The sequence below is a fragment of the Rhinatrema bivittatum genome, chromosome 5 (assembly GCF_901001135.1).
Source record: "Rhinatrema bivittatum chromosome 5, aRhiBiv1.1, whole genome shotgun sequence".
Lineage (NCBI taxonomy): Eukaryota > Metazoa > Chordata > Amphibia > Gymnophiona > Rhinatrematidae > Rhinatrema > Rhinatrema bivittatum.
This window is the reverse complement of record NC_042619.1, coordinates 265751895-265772641: the sequence shown is the minus strand read 5'-3', so window position 1 is coordinate 265772641 and position 20747 is coordinate 265751895. Positions and strand designations below refer to the sequence as shown.

The 20747-nt window shown below is 47.5% G+C and overlaps 1 protein-coding gene across 4 annotated transcripts in view; it reads left to right on the top strand.

The window, feature by feature from the left end:
* The window catches only part of LOC115092720 (disintegrin and metalloproteinase domain-containing protein 9-like), a 978865-nt gene that overhangs the window by 54767 nt on the left and 903351 nt on the right, over positions 1–20747 (top strand). For all 4 annotated transcript variants that reach the window (XM_029603963.1, XM_029603962.1, XM_029603965.1 and 1 more), the window contains exon 3: positions 10994–11058. In XM_029603963.1, coding sequence (XP_029459823.1) covers positions 10994–11058 — 65 coding nt within the window. The remainder of the gene's footprint in view (positions 1–10993; positions 11059–20747) is intronic.

The window sequence follows — 20747 nt, the reverse complement described above, 5'->3', positions numbered from 1 at the left end:
TGACTCCCTCACATTATTTCTACCTTGAATGTAAATGAAAAGGTTTTTATTATGAGTTTTGCTTCCATGGCAAACTTCTTTTCAAATTCTCTCTTTTTAACGTAGATAAGCAGGATGAAGTAGCCATGCTGTCTGGGACATCCTCCCGTCCTGTAGGTGGCAGGGCTCCCAAAGTAAAGTTCTAAGTCTTGCTGTAGTGTGTGCCTGCTTGACACCTCCCCCTCCCCTCTGCAGAGTCTCCTCAGTCCATCTTTTTCCGTGAGCCTGACAGCACGCGGAGCTCTCGGTCTCCTCTGTGAGAAAAGTTTAATTTCAAAGAAAGAAGTTTCTTAGGGTAAAAACCCTTTATCGTAGTTAGGCTTAACTATTTCTGGAAGAATTTGTTGAATTCTTACAAAAATGTCTCATCCAGGCTTCAAATTTTGTAGCTGTGGAAAAATCATGTCAGTAACTGACAGGCATGTCTCCTGTTACATATGTCTGGGGCCCCAGCATGAACAATCGACTTGTGCTGACTGTGGATGTATGTCCCCCAGAGCACAAAGGCAGAGAGCAGCAAAAATGAGGATTGAGAAAAGCTGCGTCAGGATTTTATTGCCTCTTCGGAGGAGTTGGCAAGATCCTCTCCCGAGGGCCACCTCGTTGCGTCGAAGGAGTCGGGTGTTTCGCGTCGCAAGTGGCTTCGGTGGGCCATTCAGCGTCGACTGCGCCAATCAAAAAGTTACCGTCGACGCAGATGCACGGAGCGGGCGATGCAACCACTGCATTGAAGAAATCAATTGCGTCGACCGGCATGGGTGCGTCGATCATCTACGTATCAACACAGACGCATCCAGCGCAAGTAAATCAAGCCATGCTTCGGGATCGAAACATGGCCATACAGCTTCGACGCACCGACGCACTTCGGAGTCTACACATCATAAGAGGCCATTAGGTTCCACTCCATTGACACATAAAGGTCAGAAACCACCTAAAAAGCATTTTTCGGGCCACAACGATGAAGGGAACCATCTCCCCTTCTTATTGTAGATGAGGATCCTTTGTCATCTCCTCCAGGCCCATCCTCACCATCACTTCCATCGGAGCATGAAGAACCTGTGCCTAAGAAACCTCACTAACCTTCTGCAAGAGCTGACAAGCCTACTAGACAGCCTCTACCTGCTTCAAGTGATGCACCACTGGCTAGACAACCTCAACAGGCTTTAGCGTCTCAAGCGATGTCTCAAATATCCTTGATTTTAGCAAAGTTTTTTGGCAACAGTTGCTGATCATGACTAACCTGAAGAGGCACCACCAACAGAGGACCAACTTTTACCTTCAGGATGTCCCACCCCTGAGCCTGTTCTGACATCAGCCTTCACCTCCACCACAAAATATTCACCTGGTTCCTCTACAGGGTATCCCTCAGACCTTCCAGAGGACCAGCCAGAGCTAGTCTCACCTCCCGAGGACTTGACCTACTCAAAATTCATTGAGAAGGTAGGGCAAACTCTCAACATTGAAACCCGAAAACTACCTGATCCAAGAGCAGATGTTCTAGGTCTACTCAAAGTTTTTGAAACCTCCAGTGGAACCGGTTTTCATGAGCGCATCAAGCACTTCATGGGAAGTTAATTGAATTCCTTACCTGCATGGAACAACATCACAACCGGCCTCTGGGTGTTGAATATAATAAAGGAGGGATACTCCTTAATTTCCAAACTCTCCCTATTACACCGCACTTAGTATACAAAAGGGAACAAAACATGCATTCCCAACAGATACACCTGGAGATCAACAACCTTTTTCAACAATGCTGCATATAAGAACTACCTGTATCACACCATCACACAGGATTCTATTCCCAATATTTCCTCATTCCAAAGAAATCAGGAGGTTTCCGTCCTATCCTGGATCTCAGGGTGCTCAACAAGCACCTGACTACAGAGAAATTCAAGATGACTTCACTCAAATCCACCCTGCCATTTATCCAACCCAGAGACTGGATGTGTTCCATCGATCTCAAAGATGCGTACTCCCACATACCGATGCACAAGACCTCCTGGCAGTATCTTTGCTTCACGACGATGGGTCGTCATTATCAATACAGGGTACTTCCATTTGGCCTCTTCTCGGCTCCCAGAGTTTTCCCGAAATGTCTAGCGGTAGCGGTGGCTCACCTACTTCACCAAGGTATCCAAATATTTCCCTACCTGGACGACTGGCTTCTAGTAGCACCCAGCCCGTCTGTTCTTCAGAACAATCTGCTCACAACCATTCAATGTTTTAATGTGTTGGGATAGCTGATCATTCCCTGTACGTACCCGGATCAGTCCAGACTGTGGGTTGAGCCTCCTTTCCAGCAGGTGGAGACAGACTAAAACTGAAAGGATATCCTATATGAGGACAGAGCCTACCCTCTAACCCTTCAGTATTCGTCTGTCTCCAGCAGGTGTAGCAGCTCACCCTTCGGTCTCCTGCTCTAGGCTAGTCAGCCTTTTCTTTTCCTGGATCAAGCAAGTACTTCTTCCTTAGGGATCTAGTGTGATCTTCCTGTAAAAAAAAAAAAAATTCTGACAGGGAGTTGTAGTTTTTCTTTGGTGCAGGAGAAGGTTCCGTCTCCTGGCTCTTGCCAGACTCAGGGGGGCTTTGCCCTTTGTGCAGTGCATAGCCTGAGTCCATAACTGCTTCCAGGTGTGGGGACCGAGTCTGGTGGTCCAGGTCTCGTCTCCCCCTCATCTGGCTGCCGAAGGGGCTTAGTTCCCCACTGCTGTGCTCAGTCTGTAAAAAAAAAAAAAGAAACATTTAAAAGTATTCAAAGTGCTTTTTAACTTACCTTGCAGCAGTAGACCCATTTTGTTTTTCATTTTGGTATTCAGAGGGCTTGAGCCAGCAGCCAGAAAGGCAGGAGTCAGCAGGATTCCCCCCTGCTTCACCAAGCTGCCAATCAAACTTTTTTTTCTGCAGCTTTTTCTTCAGAGCGGCTCTCCTTATGCCGAGGCAGGCAGCCTGCCTCTCTTGTGGTCAGCCCTCGTCGCGATTTTCATGAGAGGGCCTCTGTTCTGCTTGCCTGCCGGGTGGGGAAGGTCCCTCCTCGGCAGGGCAGGCAAATTTAGTCTGGGGATCGAGTCCCCACAGCATGGCCAGGCCGTTCCCGGGTCGGCAGAGCCCAGGAATGGTGGCCATCTTGGATTTTTCAGCGGCTCCGTTTTCAGAGCTGCCTGGGGCTGGGGGGCCGATTTTTTTCTCAGTATCCCCCCGTTTTGAGCCCCGTGGGCTCCCAGGATGTATTCCCTGACCCCCCTCCCCCACCCGGGAATTCTAGGGCCCGTTTTTCAACAGAATTTGTCCTCCTCCTGCATAAATCCTATTTAGCCAGCCCGCAGGAAGAGGAGGAAGGTCCCCCCCTTGACCCCCCCGGCAAAACTTCCCCGCTTTGCGCCGTTGACTGTTGGCTCGGCTGCGGAGCCCCCGGGGCCTATTCGGGTGCGGGTGGTCTCGGGGGTGCCCCGCGGACCCGGTACTCCTGACGCCTCCCTTGACACAGAGGGTACCCTTCCCTCCCTGGAGGGGGACGACCCCAGGGTCCTACAGATGTTCCGCAGGGAGGAGCTGGAACCCCTCATCCCCTTTGTCCAGGGGTGGGCAAGTCCGGTCCTCGAGGGCTGCAAACTAGTCGGGTTTTCAGGATACCCCTAATGAATATGCATGACATAGATTTGCATACAACTGAGGCAGTGTGTATGCAGGTCTCATGCATATTCATTAAGGATATCCTGAAAACCCGACTGGTTTGCAGCCCTCGAGGACCGGAATTGCCCACTCCTGCCTTTGTCTGTCAGGAATTGGGGTTGGAGGGGCCTCCCGCAGACACCCTTACGGCCTCTTTACCTAAAGATATGGACCCGGTCCTGGCGGGACTCAGGGCTCCGGCTACCACCTTCCCTTTTCATCCCATGCACAAGCTGTTGCTCCTGCAGGAATGGGAGGCTCCCAAAGCGGGCCTCCGGGTGGTGCGGGCCATGGATAAGCTGTACCCCCTCCCGGAGGAGTGTTTGGAAATTTTAAAAAATCCCTCCGTGGACTCCTCCATCTCTGCGGTCACCAAACATACCACCATCCCTGTGGAAGGATCGACGGCCCTGAAAGACGCTCAGGACCGCAAGCTCGAGGCACATATGAAGCGCATTTTTGATGTCTTGGTGCTGGGGGTTCGTGCAACTTTTTGCAGCAGTCTCATGCTACGGGCAGGTCTCAGGTGGGTTCAACAGTTACTCTGCAACCAGGACCTCCCGTCGGCGGAGGTGGAACAGGCTGAGCGTCTTGAAGCCGTCGCTTATGGGGCTGATGCGCTCTACGACCTCATTCGCGTTCAGTCTAAGGCAATGGCCTCGGCGGTCTCCGCCAGAAGACTCCTCTGGCTGCGCAATTGGTTGGCCGATCCGTCCTCCAAGTCCTGGCTGGGCACGTTGCCTTTCAAAGGTAAGCTCCATTTTGGTGAGGACCTCGAGAAGCTTATGGATTCCTTGGGGGACAGTAAGGTCCATAAGGTCCCGGAGGACCGTCCGAAGCCATCCCGCTCCTTTACACCCTCGCGGCCTCGTTCCCCGGGTCAGAGACGGTATACCCCACGTGGCCGGGGTGGCTCCTCGAAGGGTTATTCTTCTCACTCTCAGTCTTGGTCGCAGCCCTTTCGTGGGCGTCGGCCCTTTCACGAGGGCCAGCCTGCGCGCTCCACTCCCAAGCCGGCCACCCAATGAAGTTCACTTGGCTCATTCCTCGGTCCCCTTCCTAGGCGGCAGGGAAGGAATTCTTGTTCACCCTTACCTGGACGACTGGCTCGTGCAGGCCAAATTGGAGGCTCTTTGTTGGCAGGTGGTGGATCGCGTGTTAGCTCTCCTCGCGTCTCTCGGGTGTATAGTGAATTTCTCCAAGAGCAACCTTCAGCCCTCCCAGGAGTTAGAGTTCCTGGGAGCTCACTTCGACACCCGGGTGGACAAGGTCTTCTTGCCGCGTGCGAGAGCTCTCAAATTGATCGACCAGATTCAGAATCTGATCTCGCTACCTCTTCCGACAGCCTGGGATTACCTACAGGTCCTGGGATCCATGGCGTCCACCATCGACCTAGTCCCGTGGGCTTTTGCTCATATGCGACCATTACAGAAAGCTTTGCTCTCCCGTTGGCAGCCAGTGTCGGAACAGTTTCATATTGTCTTTCCATTCTTGGACTCTACAGTCGCCGACTTGCAGTGGTGGCTTTCCCTTCCTCATCTCCTACAGGGAATGCCTCTCCAAGCCCCACAGTGGACGATAGTAACCACGGACGCCAGTCTCTCGGGCTGGGGGGCGGTCTGTCTCTCCCAGTCCTCCCAAGGGATCTGGTCGACAGCTCAGCCTGGCTGGCACATCAATCGATTGGAGACTCGGGCAGTGTTCTTGGCTCTTCAGAAGTTTCTCCCCCTCATCCGTGGCAAAGCGGTGAGGGTTCTGTCTGACAACTCCATCACCGTGGCTTACATCAATCGCCAAGGGGGCACCCGCAGTTCGCTGGTGGCTCTCGAAACCAGCCGTTTCTTCGCCTGGGCTGAGCGACATCTAGAGTGCCTAGTGGCCTCCCACATTGCGGGCAAGGAGAATGTTCAGGCCAATTTTCTCAGTCATCAATCGCTCGATCTGGGGGAGTGGAAACTCGGACGTGGCTATGGATCTGATCGTCGACAGGTGGCGTCCCCCCACCTAGACCTCATGGCGACCCTCCACAATGCCAAGGCAAATCGGTTCTTCAGCCGCTGGAGGGAGCACGGCTCGGAGGGCGTGGATGCTCTAGCTCTCCCTTGGCCGGCGGACATCCTTCTCTATGTGACCCCCCCCCCCATGGCCCCTGGTGGGGACAGTTTTCAGAAGAATAGAACTTCACCGGGGACCCGTGGTTCTGATAGCATCCGAGTGGCCGCTCAGGCAATGGTTCGCGGACCTTGTCACCCTAGCAACAGATGGAGCTCTGCAGTTAGGCCACCTTCCTTGGCTCCTTCGGCAGGGGCCCGTATTTCTCGACCAGGCCGATCGCTTCTGTCTAGCGGCCTGGCTTTTGAACGGCGACGCTTGAGGCGTAAGGGCTACAAGGAGGAGGTCATCTCCACCTTACTGCGGGCCTGAAAGTAGTCGACTTCACTAGCTTACGTGTGTATCTGGAAGGTTTTTGAATCTGTGTGTGCGGAGTCCAGTGTCTCGGCGTGCTCCGCCCCGGTCTCGTTAGTCCTTTCCTTTCTTCAGAAAGGTCTTTCCAAGGGGCTTTCCTTTAGTTCTGTGCACGTACAAGTCTTGGCTCTCAGCTCTCTCCTGGGTTGGGTAGAAGGCCATCCCTTAGCGAGGCACCCGGACATGATTTGGTTCTTGAAGGGAGTCAAACACTTATGACCACCTTCTCGGCCAACTTGCCCGTCGTGGAGTCTTAACCTGGTCCTTCAGGCTCTCTGTATGGCTCCGTTCGAACCTCTCCATTGCGCTACGTTAAAGGATCTTACGCTTAAGACTGTCTTTCTTGTCTCTATCTCATCTGCTCGCTGGATCTCCGAGATCCAAGCGTTGTCCTGTCGGGAACCTTTTTTGCGTTTTTCCGATTCCGGGGTATCCCTTAAGACGGTCCCTTCTTTCTTACCAAAGGTTGTTTCTAATTTTCATGTCAACCAGTCAGTAGAGCTCCCTGCGTTTTCCCCAGAAGAGATTGCAGGTACGGCTAGGGGCGATCTCCGTAAGCTAGATGCCAAACGAGTTCATCTTCGCTATCTCCAGGTTACCAATGACTTTCGGGTCTCCATAACAAACAGCATGAGGCGGGACTTGGACTGGTGGCTTCAATCAACAGCCCTCACAGTGGGAGCTCCACTGCGTCCCATTCTCACCACAGATGCCTCCACGAAAGGATGGGGAGCTCATCTAACCCACCTTCAAACTCAAGGCCTCTGGTCCACCTGGGAGAGTACACAACAAATAAATCTCCTAGAACTACGAGTGATCAGGAATGTTCTCCGAGCCTTCCGACTTGCCTTAAGAGGAAAAACAGTAATGACCCACACGGACAACCAAGTAGCAATGTTCTACATAAACAAGGAAGGAGGGTCCGGTTCCTGGACTCTATGCAGGGAGGCAGTAACCATCTTAGAATGGGCTGCCAACAACTCCATTACCCTGCAGGCTACATACCTGCCGGGCATAGACAACACCAAAGCAGACAGGTTAAGCAGACATTTTCATCCCCACGAATGGGAACTTTAGCAGAAAGTAACGCTGAAAATCTTCCAAACCTGGGGCTGGCCACACGTCGACCTCTTCGCTACAGAACAGAATTGCAAAGTTCCGATCTTCTGCTCCATATACCCAAGCACCCAAAGACTAACACAGGATGCATTTCTGATGGACTGATCAGAAGACCTACTCTACGCCTTTCCTCTATCAGTAGACACTCCGATTCCATTGGGAAGCAACCCTCGCCTCCTAACACAAGACGGGGGAACCCTTCTTTATCCATTCCACTCCTTTCTGAACCTCATGGCGTGGAGATTGAACGGCTACTATTTCAAAATCTAAATTTTTCCCCTCACCTGGAAGATATTCTAATTTCCTCTAGAAAACCTTCCACCAGAATAAACTACAAGAGGAAATGGTTTATCTATGCATCTTGGTGTTTGGACACTAACATAGACCCTTTTACCTGCCCAGCTAGCTTATGTTCATAGACTTTACCAAAGAGGGCTAGCTACAGCTTCACTCAGGAGAAGCTGTAGCTAGCTTCTCCTGAGTGAGAAGCTAGCTACAGCTAGCTACTCAGCGCCATATCAGCTTATCATTCGTTACATAATGATGCGCCTATATCTCATCACCCTCTCATCTCCAGATTCATGAAAGGGGTATTACGTCTATGCCCACCGGTCCGTAAACCACCTGTACCATGGGATTTGAACCTTGTTCTAGAACAAATTATGCTGCCGCCCTTTGAACTGCTCGATACCTGCCACCAGTACTTTTTCTGGTAGCGCTCACTTCGGCAAGACGGATTAGTGAACTTCAAGCTCTAGTTCACTATTTTCCATACCTAGTTTTTTACCATGATAAGGTAGCATTGCGCCCAAGCTTCCTGCCAAAGGTCGTTTCGGCTTTCCACCTAAATCAATCCATAACTCTACTGACTTTCAACCCAGACCTCATACCGATGAGGCTCAATGCAGACTACATACTCTAGATTGCAAGTGAGCTCTGGCATTCTACAAGCAATGCACTGCCTCTGATTCGAGAGCATCACAACTCGTTCTATAGTTTAACCCAAATGACCCAGGATTACCAGTATCAAAAAGAACCTTGTCATCCTGGATAACAAACTGTATTCAATTTTGCTTCCAAAGATGTTCAGAAAATCTGGCATCTTCTCCTAAAGCTCACCAGGTGCGAGCGATGGCAGCTTCCATTGCTCATCTACGAGATATTCCCATCTTAGACATTTGCAAGGCTGTAACTTGGTCATCATGTCATACCTTCACTACTCACTACTGTTTGGACAAGCATGCAGCAACAGATGCATCCATGGGTAAGCAAATACTAACCGCGTGCACCTCCTAAATTAACAGTATCACCATGGACTGTCTGCAGTTGTTGTTCTTTGTATCTTGAGCGTACAAAAAAGAGAAACTTTAATAAGCATTAAAGCTCAAGTTGCTAGCTTGGGACTCCCAGACAGCATGGCTAATTCATCCTGCTTATCTACGTGAAAAGAGTAAATTTGCTTACCGTAATCGGTGTTTTCCGTAGATAGCAGATGAATTAGCCATGCTGACCCTCCCACCTCCCTGGACAGTCTTGCTACTATCTACCTTGCTTTATCATGGACTGAAGAGACTCTGCAGAGGGGAGGGGGAGGTGCCAAGCAGGTACACACTACAGCAAGCTTAGAACTTTACTTTGGGAGCTCTGCCACCTACAGGACAGGAGGACGTCCCAGACAGCATGGCTAATTCATCTGCTATCTACGGAAAACACTGTTTACGGTAAGCAATCGTGCTCTTGCCTTCCTTATAAATGATTTACATCTGAATTGCCAGTGCTTATACTGTTTCCATTTGTCTTCATTTGGATCCATTTCCATTGCTTGGAAGATGTTCTTTTAGATATTATGGCCTCTCTCACCTCACCTTTTAAACATGCCAGTGGCCATTTAGTCTTCCACGTTGTCTAATGCGTGGAATACATCTGGTCTGGACTTCCAAGATGGTATTTTTAAACAACATCCATGCCGGAGCTAAACTCCAATTAAGGAGCGGACTGGGAGGGAACATTTCTATCACCCTACCCAGCCTTCCTCACTTTTCCCCTCTCCTCCCTAACCCCTAAACCCACCCTAACTCCTCTAAAATTTCTTGTTGAAGAACTTACATACCTAATGGCTACTTTCCCGGTCGGCTCCTGGCTTTCCCCTTTCAACAAGCCCAGCACATCTATGGTATCGGGAGATACGCATGTGGCTGGGCCGTTTTTAAAATGTGCTTGATGAGCGAACAGCCTGGCCACGCACATATCTCCCGTTTTTTGTGTGTGCCGGGCGTTGAAAATTTGGACTTTAGTATTCTTCAAATGGAGTTTGAAGCCTGAGTAGCTCGCCATGACCTTTGGAGTCCTCTCCCAGGGGCTCCTGGGAACGGTATGCAGATGAGCATTCCGATCCTCTTCTATGAACTAAGAAAGAAGTGCTCATTCAGCACCCTTGGATGACATCACCCATGTGTCATGGCTAATTCATCCTGCTGTCTACAGAAAACACCATTTACAGAAAGCAAATTTGCTATATTCAGTTATCATCTATTCTCTGCTTCTTCCTGCGTGTGAATAGCAATGTATGCATATATATTGGTTACCTGACAATTTTCCTCTCTCAGTATGGATAAAAGTATGTGCCTTTTACTTTTAGCCATATTTAGAGAAGGTGACAATAGAAGATCATTTTAATTGTATTTTATATTCATCTAAGTTTATGGGACATGTTTTGATGGAATAGACCCTAATGAATGGCCCATAAAGTCAGTACAAATATAGGGACCAATATTCAGCCACTATTCGGCTGAACAAGTTAACCTGATAAACTTATCCGGCTAACTTGATCGAGATATTGTGGTGCAGTCGTACTGTTGAATCTGCTTGACTAATTATAGATAGCTGGATAAATGTATCTGGCTAACTGTAGGACAGCCAAATAGCTGTCCTACACTTATTCATTTAAGCCAGATAACCCTGAATATTGTTTATACAACTAAGTTAACCAAACAAGCGACTCTGCCCCAGAACGTCCCATCCTGGCCCTTATTTAGCCAGCTAAGCTTTCAGCTGGATAAAAATCTGGCTAAGTGGGAGCAGCTGACTGTACCTGAATATTCAAACGGCGCCACTTAGCTGGCTAAGTCCGAACTTAAGTAGCTAAGAGGCACTGAATATCAGGTCCGTAGTTTTTGGAGCATGTCCAGCTCATAAACAAGCAAATAATATAGATATGGAAAGAAAAAAAAAATTACAACTTTTTTTTACATTTTTATGGTTGCTGATCTTAGGTAAGAAGTTATGATTAAAATATTAAAAAATGCCACTATTGGTTTTCTAGCCACAGTTCACTGTTCACTTTTACATATAGTCTTAACATTCTTAAATTGTTTTCTGAGGCAGATTTCATTTTGTTCTTTCTGTTGCAGGTTATTACTGTTAGTTATGATTGATGGTTATACATGTTTTGCTTTAATTATTGCATTTGTTTTTATTATTAGTCGCTTAGCCCTCTGGTATAAGTGACATATAAGTGACATATAAATTAAAAAAAATGAACTGACTATAACAGATCTAATTTATCTGTGTGATTTAAGAGAATCACCTTTATAAATGTGAATATTTTTAAATAAATACATTGAAAGAGATTAGAGAATAAATGGAAGGAGCAAAATGACCAAGTATGATGTTTTTGTATATGTTGTTGCTCTGACAGAGTCAAGTTTCATATATGTTGGAAGTTGGAGGTGAACAGTATGTTATTCACCTAAGACAGAAGAAGTAAGTAATCATTATTTGCTGTTATAAAATGAAATGGTAGGAAATTAAGGGGATAACTGCATTTCTTGCCTCTCTATTAAAGAGTAGGTGAATTTATTTTGAGGCTGCCTTGAAATGGGAATTCTTTTGATTTGTTGCTGTTATAAAGTGAAATGGCTGGAAGTTATGAATGATAACTTGCTTACCCCTAGATTCTTCCAAATTGTATAATTTCTTGTGTTAAAGTTTTCATTTGCAGAGAGAGAGAGAGAGAGAGAGAGAGAGACTTTTTATAAGGTCTTTATAGTAGTCAACTATTTATATCACTATAGAAGGGCCAGCTAATAAATCGAGGTGAGGATTTGTTGCCGGTTTAGGGTTTTTGGGCCAGTTTGACATGCAGACTGAGACGCAGGAAGAGCACAGTACACCTCAGTGAAGATTTGATGTCATTTGGAATGAGGAAAGTCTCAGAAAGATGAGATTTCTACAGTGTTCTTTTGTTTTTCCCGTAGATAAGCAGCATGAATTAGCCATGTTGTCTGGAACGTCCTCCGGGCGGCTAGGTGGCGGAGCTCTCAAAGATCATTGAGCTTTGTCAGTGAGGTGCGCCTGCGTGTATCTTCCCATTTTTTTCCGTGCGACTGACTGAATGCGGAGCTCTCTCCCTCTTCAGAGGAAAAGTTTAGAAAAAAAAACCGCTGTCTAGTTCGGCATGCCGCGTCCACCATGGTTTAAGTTTTGCAAGTGTGGCAAAATAATGTCGATAACTGATGTCCACGATTTGTCTGGGCCCGGACCATGATCAATCGACCTGCCGGGACAGGGGGTGCATGAATCGCCCACTGGACAGCCTCCACCGCAGTCTCCTCCTGTAGAGGATTCCCCCCAGCCGTCTACTTCGCCAGGCTCCTCTCCAGGGCACCCCTCTGACCCTTCCGAGGTACCACCTGAGCCTGTCTCTCTGCCGGAGGATCTCTTCTATTCCAAGTACATGCCCCTCAAAGAAACTTAAGATCGGCCAATAAAGGCCTTTTGACAATACCGACCATCAAATCAGCCCACTTAAGCCAAATAAGGGAACGGGCAGTATCAATAGCTGGATCTAAACTTTGGAATTCTCTCCCCACGCATCTGCGGTTACAAACAGATAAGAAAAAATTTAAAACCGAGCTGAAAACCTGGCTTTTTAAATGCGCATATGCAGAAAATAAATAGCAAAACTTATCAGTCAGCACAATTCTTTCTTTTAGCTACTTTTAGTGATATTTTATTTTAGTTTCGTCTGTTTTAAAATGGTTATCATATTGTTATGTGTATCAGTTTTTATTATTTATCCATCACAAGATATTTTATGTTTTATGTTAATATATAGACTGTTATGAATTTTGGCTTTCAAGACTATTATTATTTATAAATTTGTTTACCGTTCTTAGCATCTAAAATATATTTATGTACTTTTAACAGATTTTAGGTGCCAATATATTTAATAAATGTTTGTATTTCTTTTATGTTACCAAATGTGAACCGTTGTAAAGGCCATGCCGATGTGATGGTATTTAAAAACAATAAACCATAAACCATAAGTTCGTGGAAAAGGTGGGGCAACGCCTTAGAGACTCGGAAAATTCTTGACCCCAGGCAGGATGTCATGGGGATCCTTAAAATCTTCGACATACCTTCGGAGCCTATGGCCTTGTCTTCCCACACTCTCATGACCAAGGCCTGGGAATCCCCCTTTGCGGGGCAACTAACTTCGTGTAAAAAGGATTTGATGTTCCAGATGTGACAGTCACCCTTTTACTCCATGGTGCAGCGCTCTTACGCCTCTGTGGTGGTTGTACCCGCTATGCAGAGGGCCAAAAAGTCCTGACTCCATTCAAATACTCCTCCTGGCAAAGATTGTAAGTATTTGGATGACTTTGGCAAAAATGCGTTCCAATCCGGCAACACCAGTTTTATATTATGCAGTATCTGTACGACTGTCTCCAGTCTCTCAAACCCCTGCTGCAGGCCGTGTCCCTGGACAACCAAACTCCCGAGGAATTCCACGACCTTGAGGAAGGGTTACGTCACCTTCTCTGAACAGTATAAGAGGGGTTTGACACTTCGGCGAAGTCCACCGCCAGTGCTATTGTGGACCGGCACTTGGCATTGCAATGTGTGAGTGCCATTCGTGACAACATCCATGAGAAACGGCCTTGTCTCCCAGATAACCTATTTGGAGATAAGTTGAGGGAAACAGTTTCGCAGCTTAAGGAGCAGAAGGTGGCCGTCATGTCCCTGACCGCTCCCTCTGACGTACCTTCATAGATGCGTTCCTTCTCCTCCTACAAAAAGCCATTTTACCCTCGTCGTTCATACCAGTCTATCCATCCTACTGAACTCCTTCATACACGCCAAGTCGTCTGCCCCACCAAGTCGTCCGCAGCCTTCACAGCAGCAGGGACCTCGGCAACAGCAGCAGGGACCTCGGCAACGTCATCACCTTCTTCGGCAGCCTCGTCTGTCTCCAGATCCCCACCACCCTAAAGCCCCTCAGGGTTTTCAGGGCGCTTGTCCCTATTGCTACCACTGCCTTCAGTGGGGGGCAGGCTCTCCCACTTTCTTCCAGCCTGGTGTTGCAACTGTCCCTTCCTGATGGCTTCACTCCGCCTACCTTTCTTTCTTTGCACCTCCTCTTGTTATGGATGGACGCCTGGCTGCCGCGGCATCTGCCTGCTGTCCTCTCTGGTGTCCCTGGACCGGCTTGGGCGCTGCCTCCCGCCATGCTCCAATGGTACCTTAGGGCGCGCGCGCCGCACGGCCCTCACTCTTATTTCCTACTTAGCGTGAACCTCAGGGGCGTCCCCTTGTGATGACGTCACGCTTTCCGGATATTTAAAGCCTACGATGTTTGCTAGCCTTTGAGTTAGCAAGGGATATCTTACGGATGGGATTCACTCTCCATACCCAGCTACTCTGCCTCTCCAATCTTACATTGGACTCTTAACGCTAATGGGGTACCCGCTCCTTGGGGGCTTCACTTGCTTTTCAGGTCTCTATCAGGAAACCGGTACTCGCTCCTCGAGGGCCCATGTTCCCTGACTTGATGCCTGCTCCTACCTTCTCTTCTGCCTGGAAGGATTCGCTATCTTCAACACCAGCGAGTACTACCATCTTCACCTCAGAGCTGTTCCCTGGAACCAGGTACTCGCTCCTCGAGGGCCTGCCTCCGTTCCAGCCTTAGTGCCATCTTCTACGTGGACCCGCTGTGTGAGTACATTACCTTCAAGCCTCTCAGCTCTCAGGGATCAGGTACCCGCTCCTCTAGGGCCTGCTCTCCCTATCTTGGGTTCTCCATACTGGGGCTTTGTGCATATTCCACTGTACTTATTATTCTCAGTTCTTTCCACTACAGCACTGCTACCGGAGGAGTCGCTGTTCCAGCGCCTGAGGGATACTAGCCCAGCCGGGCTACTTCTGCTGCTCACTACTACCACCTCTGGTGGCTTCATCACATTGTCTAATAAAAGATCAATCTCTGTGTTTGTGTGTCCTAAGCTGAGCCTGACCTGTGGCCCCTCTCGGGACTTCCCCCTGTGGGCGCAGTCAGCTGCCACAGTGTCCAAGGGTTCCAACCAAACCTGGTTTGACCTTTGGGTTTTGCGCATCATACAGGAAGGATACTCCCTCAGTTATCATTCTCTCTCATCTCTACCGTACCTGGTCCGCCAAAAACACCTCAGTTCGCTCGTTGGACCCCTGCTACAGTAGATCAACCATCTGCTTAAGCAGCGGTGCATTCGGGAGCTGCCCTCCTCACAGCTCCTCCAGGGCTTTTACTCCCAGTAAGAACATAAGAACATGCCATACTGGGTCAGACCAAAGGTCCATCAAGCCCAGCATCCTGTATCCAACAGTGGCCAATCCAGGCAATAAGACCTGGCAAGTTCCCAAAACTAAGTCTATCCCATTTTACTGTTGCTAGTAATAGCATTTAAGACTAAACGGAGACAATTCTTTTTCACTTAACGCACAATAAAGCTCTGGAATTTGTTGCCAGAGGTTGTGATTAGTGCAGTTACTGTAGCTGGGTTCAAAAAAGGTTTGGATAAGTTCTTGGAGGAGAAGTCCATTAACGGCTATTAATCAAGTTTACTTAGGGAATAGCTACTGCTATTAATTGCATCAATAGCATGGGATCTTCTTAGTGTTTGGGTAATTGCCAAGTTCTTGTGGCCTGGTTTGGCCTCTGTTGGAAACAGGATGCTGGGCTTGATGGACCCTTGGTCTGACCCAGCATGGCAATTTCTTATGTTCTTATGTTCTTATTTTTTAAGTCAACTTAATTAATAGCAGGTAATGGACTTCTCCTCCAAGAATTTATCCTATCCTTTTTTAAACCCAGCTACACTAACTGCACTAATCACATCCTCTGGCAATAATTTCAGAGTTTAATTGTGCGTTGAGTGAAAAGAACTTTTCTCCGATTAGTTTTAAATGTGCCACATGGTAACTTCATGAGTGCCCCCTAGTTCCTTCTATTATCTGAAAGAGTAAATAACTGATTTCACTTTTTCACATTTACATTCACAGTTCTAGACCTCTCATGATTTTAAACACTTCTATCATATCCCCCCTCAGCCATCTCTTCTTCAAGCTAAAAAGTCCTAACCTCTTTAGTCTTTCCTCATAGGGGAGCTGTTCCATCCCCTTTTATCATTTTGGTCACCCTTCTCTGTACCTTCTCCATCACAACTATATCTTTTTTGAGATGCGGCAACCAGAATTGTACACATTATTCAAGGTATGGTCTCACCATGGAGCTATACAGAGGCATTATGACATTTTCCGTTTTATTCACCATTCCCTTTCTAATAATTCCCAACATTCTGTTTGCTTTTTTGACTGCTGCAGCACACTGAACCAATGATTTCAATGTGTTACCACTATGAAGCCTTGATCTCTTTCTTGGGTGGTATTTCCTAATATGGAACCTAACATTGTATAACTATAGCATGGGTTATTTTTCCCTATATGCATCACCTTGCACTTAGCCACATTAAATTTCATCTGCATTTGGATGCCCAATTTTCCAGTCTCACAATACTTCCTCATTCCCAAGAAATCGGGTGGCCTCCGGCCCATACTGGACCTGCGTTCTCTCAACAGATACCTAACGAGGGAAAAATTCAAGATGATGTCCCTCAAGTCCATCTTACCCTTTCTTCGCTCCAGAGATTGGATGTGCTCACTGGACCTGAATTGATGCTTATGCACATATACCGATGTATCTTTTGTCCTGGCGATACCTATGCTTCACAGTCAATGGCTACCATTTCCAGTACAAGGTTCTCCCATTTGGCCTCTCCTCCGCCCCCAGGGTTTTCATCGGAGGTAGCCGTGGCTCACCTCCGATGACAGGGAATCCAGATATTTACCTACCTGGACGATTGGCTGTTGGTGGCCCCCAACCAGTCCACCCTATGAAGCAATCTTCTCCGAACCATATCTTGCCTAGATAACCCGAGCCTACTGGTCAATTACGAGGAAATCAAATCTACAACCCACTCAGGTCTTACAGTTCATCGGGGCTCATATCGACACCATTTAGGTCAGTTCCTTCCTTCCAGAGTTCCAGGCACTTGCCCTGACAACACTTGCTGGTCGTCTCCAAGCGGCCACCACTGCCTTGCTCCGCCAACTTCTCATCATTCTTGGTCACATGGCCGCCTCGGTCTATGTCGTACCTGACACTCGACTATATATGTGACGTTTACAATGGGGCTTGAAGACCCAATGGAGCCAGTTCTTGAATCCTGTCTCCACTCCTGTCACCCTCACATCCAGCATGAAAAGGGATTTGGAATGGTGGCTGACACCATTGGCGCTCATGTCGGGCTCACCTCTCCGACCCCCTCTGCATCACACGGTCCTCACCATGGATGCTTCCACAAAGGGTTGGGGTGACCATCTCATCCACCTACAGACTCAGAGCCTGTGGTCCGCCTGGGAACGGTCACAACAAATAAACCTCCTGGAATCTGCTATTCGGAATGCTCTTCGGGCCTTCGAGCATATCCTCCGCAGAAAGACTGTCATGGTGCACATGGACAATCAAGTCGCCATGTTCTACATCAACAAAGAAGGAGGGTCAGATTCCTGGAACCTTTGCAGGGAAGCTGTTGGGATCCTGGAATGGGCAGAGAGCAGATACATCTCCCTTCAGGCCAAGTACCTGCCCGGGATCAACAACTCCAAGGCCGACAGACTGAGCAGGATATTTCACCCCCATGAGTGGGAACTCCATCAAGACGTGGCAGATCAGATATTTCGCAGTTGGGGTCTTCCCCACATCGACCTTTTTGCAACAGAGCAGAACAGGAAAGTCGAGGCCTTTTTGTTCAGTGTATCCCAGTTACCACCAGAGAGCTCAGGGCGCATTCCTCATAGACTGCTTTCCCCTCCGACACCTCTCATTTCCCACACAGTCCAAAAAGTGCTTCGAGGACAACGCGGACCTGATTCTCATCACTCTGGCGTGGGCCTGGCTACCTAGTTCAGTTATCGGTGGACCAACCGATTCTCCTTGGCAACAGTTCACGCCTCCTCACCCAAGAAGGGGGCTCCCTGCTTCATCCGCTTCACTCATCTCTGAATCTCACTGCATGGAGATTGAAAGGCTGGTATTCCACTACTGAACCTTTCTCCTCAGCTTCAGGATATTCTGGTCTCATCCAGGAAACCCTCTACAAGACTCAGCTATCAGCAGAAATGGGCACGCTATGCTTCTGGTGGTCGGATAATGGCGTAGACCCGCTCACTCTGTCCGCCAGAGAGTCTCCTGAATTAACTCCATCTGCTCTACAGAAAGGGGCTGGCCACAGCTTCGGTTCAAATTCACTTCAGTACCATAGCTGTATATCACTCTCCTCACAATAAGGCGCCAATCTCTTGTCACCCGCTCATCTCCAGATTCATGAAGGGGGTTCTACGTCTCTGGCCCCCGGTCCAAAAGTCTCCAGTCCCATGGGATATAAATGTAGTGCTAGAGCAATTAATGCTACCACCCTTCGAACCACTAGACACTTGTCATCCCAGGTGCTCTTCTTGGTCGCCCTCACCTCTGCAAGGCAAATCAGCGAGGTACAAACCCTAGTACACTACCCGCCCTACCTGGAGTTTTATCATGACAAGGTTACGCTACGTACGCATCTCGCCTTCCTCCCACAAGTAGTATCAGCTTTCCACATCAACTAATCCATCATCCTCCCAACTTTTTACCCAAAGCCTCATGCCAATGAGGACGAGCGTAGACTCCACATGCTGGATTGTAAACGAGCACTCGCTTACTATAAACGCTGCACTCATTCTAACTGCAGAGCCTCTCAGCTCTTTGTCTCCTTTAACCCAAACGCCCCAGGACTTCCAATTTCCAAGAGAACACTCTCGTCCTGGATCTCTTTTCATCCTCTTCCTATTACTCCAATCAGACCAGTCCAGACAGTGGAGACATCTGTCCTGACCTCAGTTTGCCAGTATGCTCTGTCTCCAGCAGATGGTAGGTGAGCGCCCACTTCCCCGACGCATGCCCAGGCACCTCTCCTGGGCACGTGATTATTTAAATTAGGGCCCACGCTAATAAGGAGGTGCTAGGGTCTTCACATACGGCTTCACATACGGGTCTTCTAAACTATTTGTATATAAGTTGTAATCCCCCAGTTCTTTGTTAACTTTCTCCAAGTTCATCCCCCCTGTTCTATGTAAGACATTATAAGCTATGCATTATATTGTCATTGTAATTGTTGAAATGTGAACCGAAGTGATTAGTAACATTGTTACTTGAACTGCGGTATATAAAACTGTTAAATAAAATAAATAAAAATAAAATCTCGAACTGCATTCACTTCTGCTATCAAAAGCATTCAGAGATCTTGTCCGCCACCCCTAAGGTGCACCAGGTCCGCATTATGGCTGCGTCAATAGCTCATCTCCATGAAGTGCCTCTTCTGGACATTTGCAAGGTGGCCACATGGTCCTCGCTACACATGTTCACATCCCACTAGTATTTAGACAAGCAGACCGTGGATGATGCACTTATGGGAAAGGCAATTCTCACGTCTGGCAACCACTTGAACACCTACGTAAACAACACATAAGAACTGTCTGCCTCTCTTTCGACTGTCTTGAGCGCATTACAACATGGACATATGAACCAGCACAATTTGCGCTCAATACTTCAGCTGGGGACTCACAGACAGCATGACTAATTCTTGCTGCTTATCTAAGGTATAAGAGCAGGTTTGCTTACTGTAAACGGTGTTTTCCATAGATAGGTGAATTAGCCATGCTGACCCTCTTGCCTTCCCGGACAGTTACCTGTATTGCATGTCGTCTTGCTTGGATACGGACTAAGGAGACTCGGGCAGCGTGGGAAGATACACGCAGGCGCACCTCACTGACAAAGCTCGGTGATCTTTGAGAGCTCTGCCACCTAGCCACCCAGAGGATGTCCCAGACAGCACGGCTAATTCATCTGCTATCCACGGAAAACACCGTTTACGATAAGCAAACCTGCTCTTATAGAGTCCATCAAGCTAGGGTGAGAGAACACTGTAGAAATCTCATCTTTGTTGAGACTTTCCTCACTCCAAATGACAATCAAATCTTCACTGAGGTGTACCGTGCTGTTCTGCATCTCGGTCTGCATGTCAAACTGGCCCCAAAACCCTAAACCAGCCCCAAAACTTCACTTCGAGTTCTTAGCTGGCTCTCCTATAGTGATATAAATAGTTGAATACTATAAAGACCTTTTAAAAAGCTTCTTTCTCTCTTCTCTCTCTCAATGCAATCTTCATTGCATTACGGCCGTTAAAAGCGTGCATTACACTATCGCACTGTGCGATTTGGCCTCTCATTTTCATTAATCCTGCCCCTTCAAAAAATTTGCATTCACGCCAAGCGGTACCATAACTATCGCATGCGTTGTAGTGTTAACACCATAACACATTTTGATGAATGACCCTGTTAGTTATATTTAGCTCTTGCCTTTTTTATTGGCAACTGAAGGCAAAATACTTCCAGGTACATTGAGTATTTTCCTGTCCCCAGAGAGTTTACAATCTACGGGGGGTTATTTACTAAAGGTTTTCTCCCATCTTGTGTCCATGGGAAAAATCCTTAGGGGTAGATATTCAAACTGCGTTCAGTGCTGTTTATCGGGATAAGCGCGATATATGCAGCTAAGTAGCAGCCTCTGAATATACGCCTATGTTCAGCGGCCACAGCTTAGCTGTATAAGTCCCTTATACAGTTTAAAGTTACACATGCAAAAAGTGGGTTGTATGCTGGGTGGATCAGGTGCAGCGAGTTAGCCAGATAGAAAGAGATTTAACATGAGCCAAAAACATGACTATTCAAAAATGCATATAAATTAACCTAAAAGCATCAGTATATACAGAACCACAAAGACAAGAAGGACAAATGATGATAATCAAATCATGAAGAATAAATCAAACTAGAGAATGTAAGATTATCAAAACAGCCCACTGACTAAGATGTGAAAACTCATTTTGTTTTAATTTTTCGTTACCCTTTAACTTAAGTACAATATCAATTATTAATATGTACTAGAAAATTTCACTTGATAAATATCAATGCCTGTCTATGAATACACATCTGTAACAATCTTTGTTTGTTGTTGTGATTCTGCCCTCATGGGCAGCCTC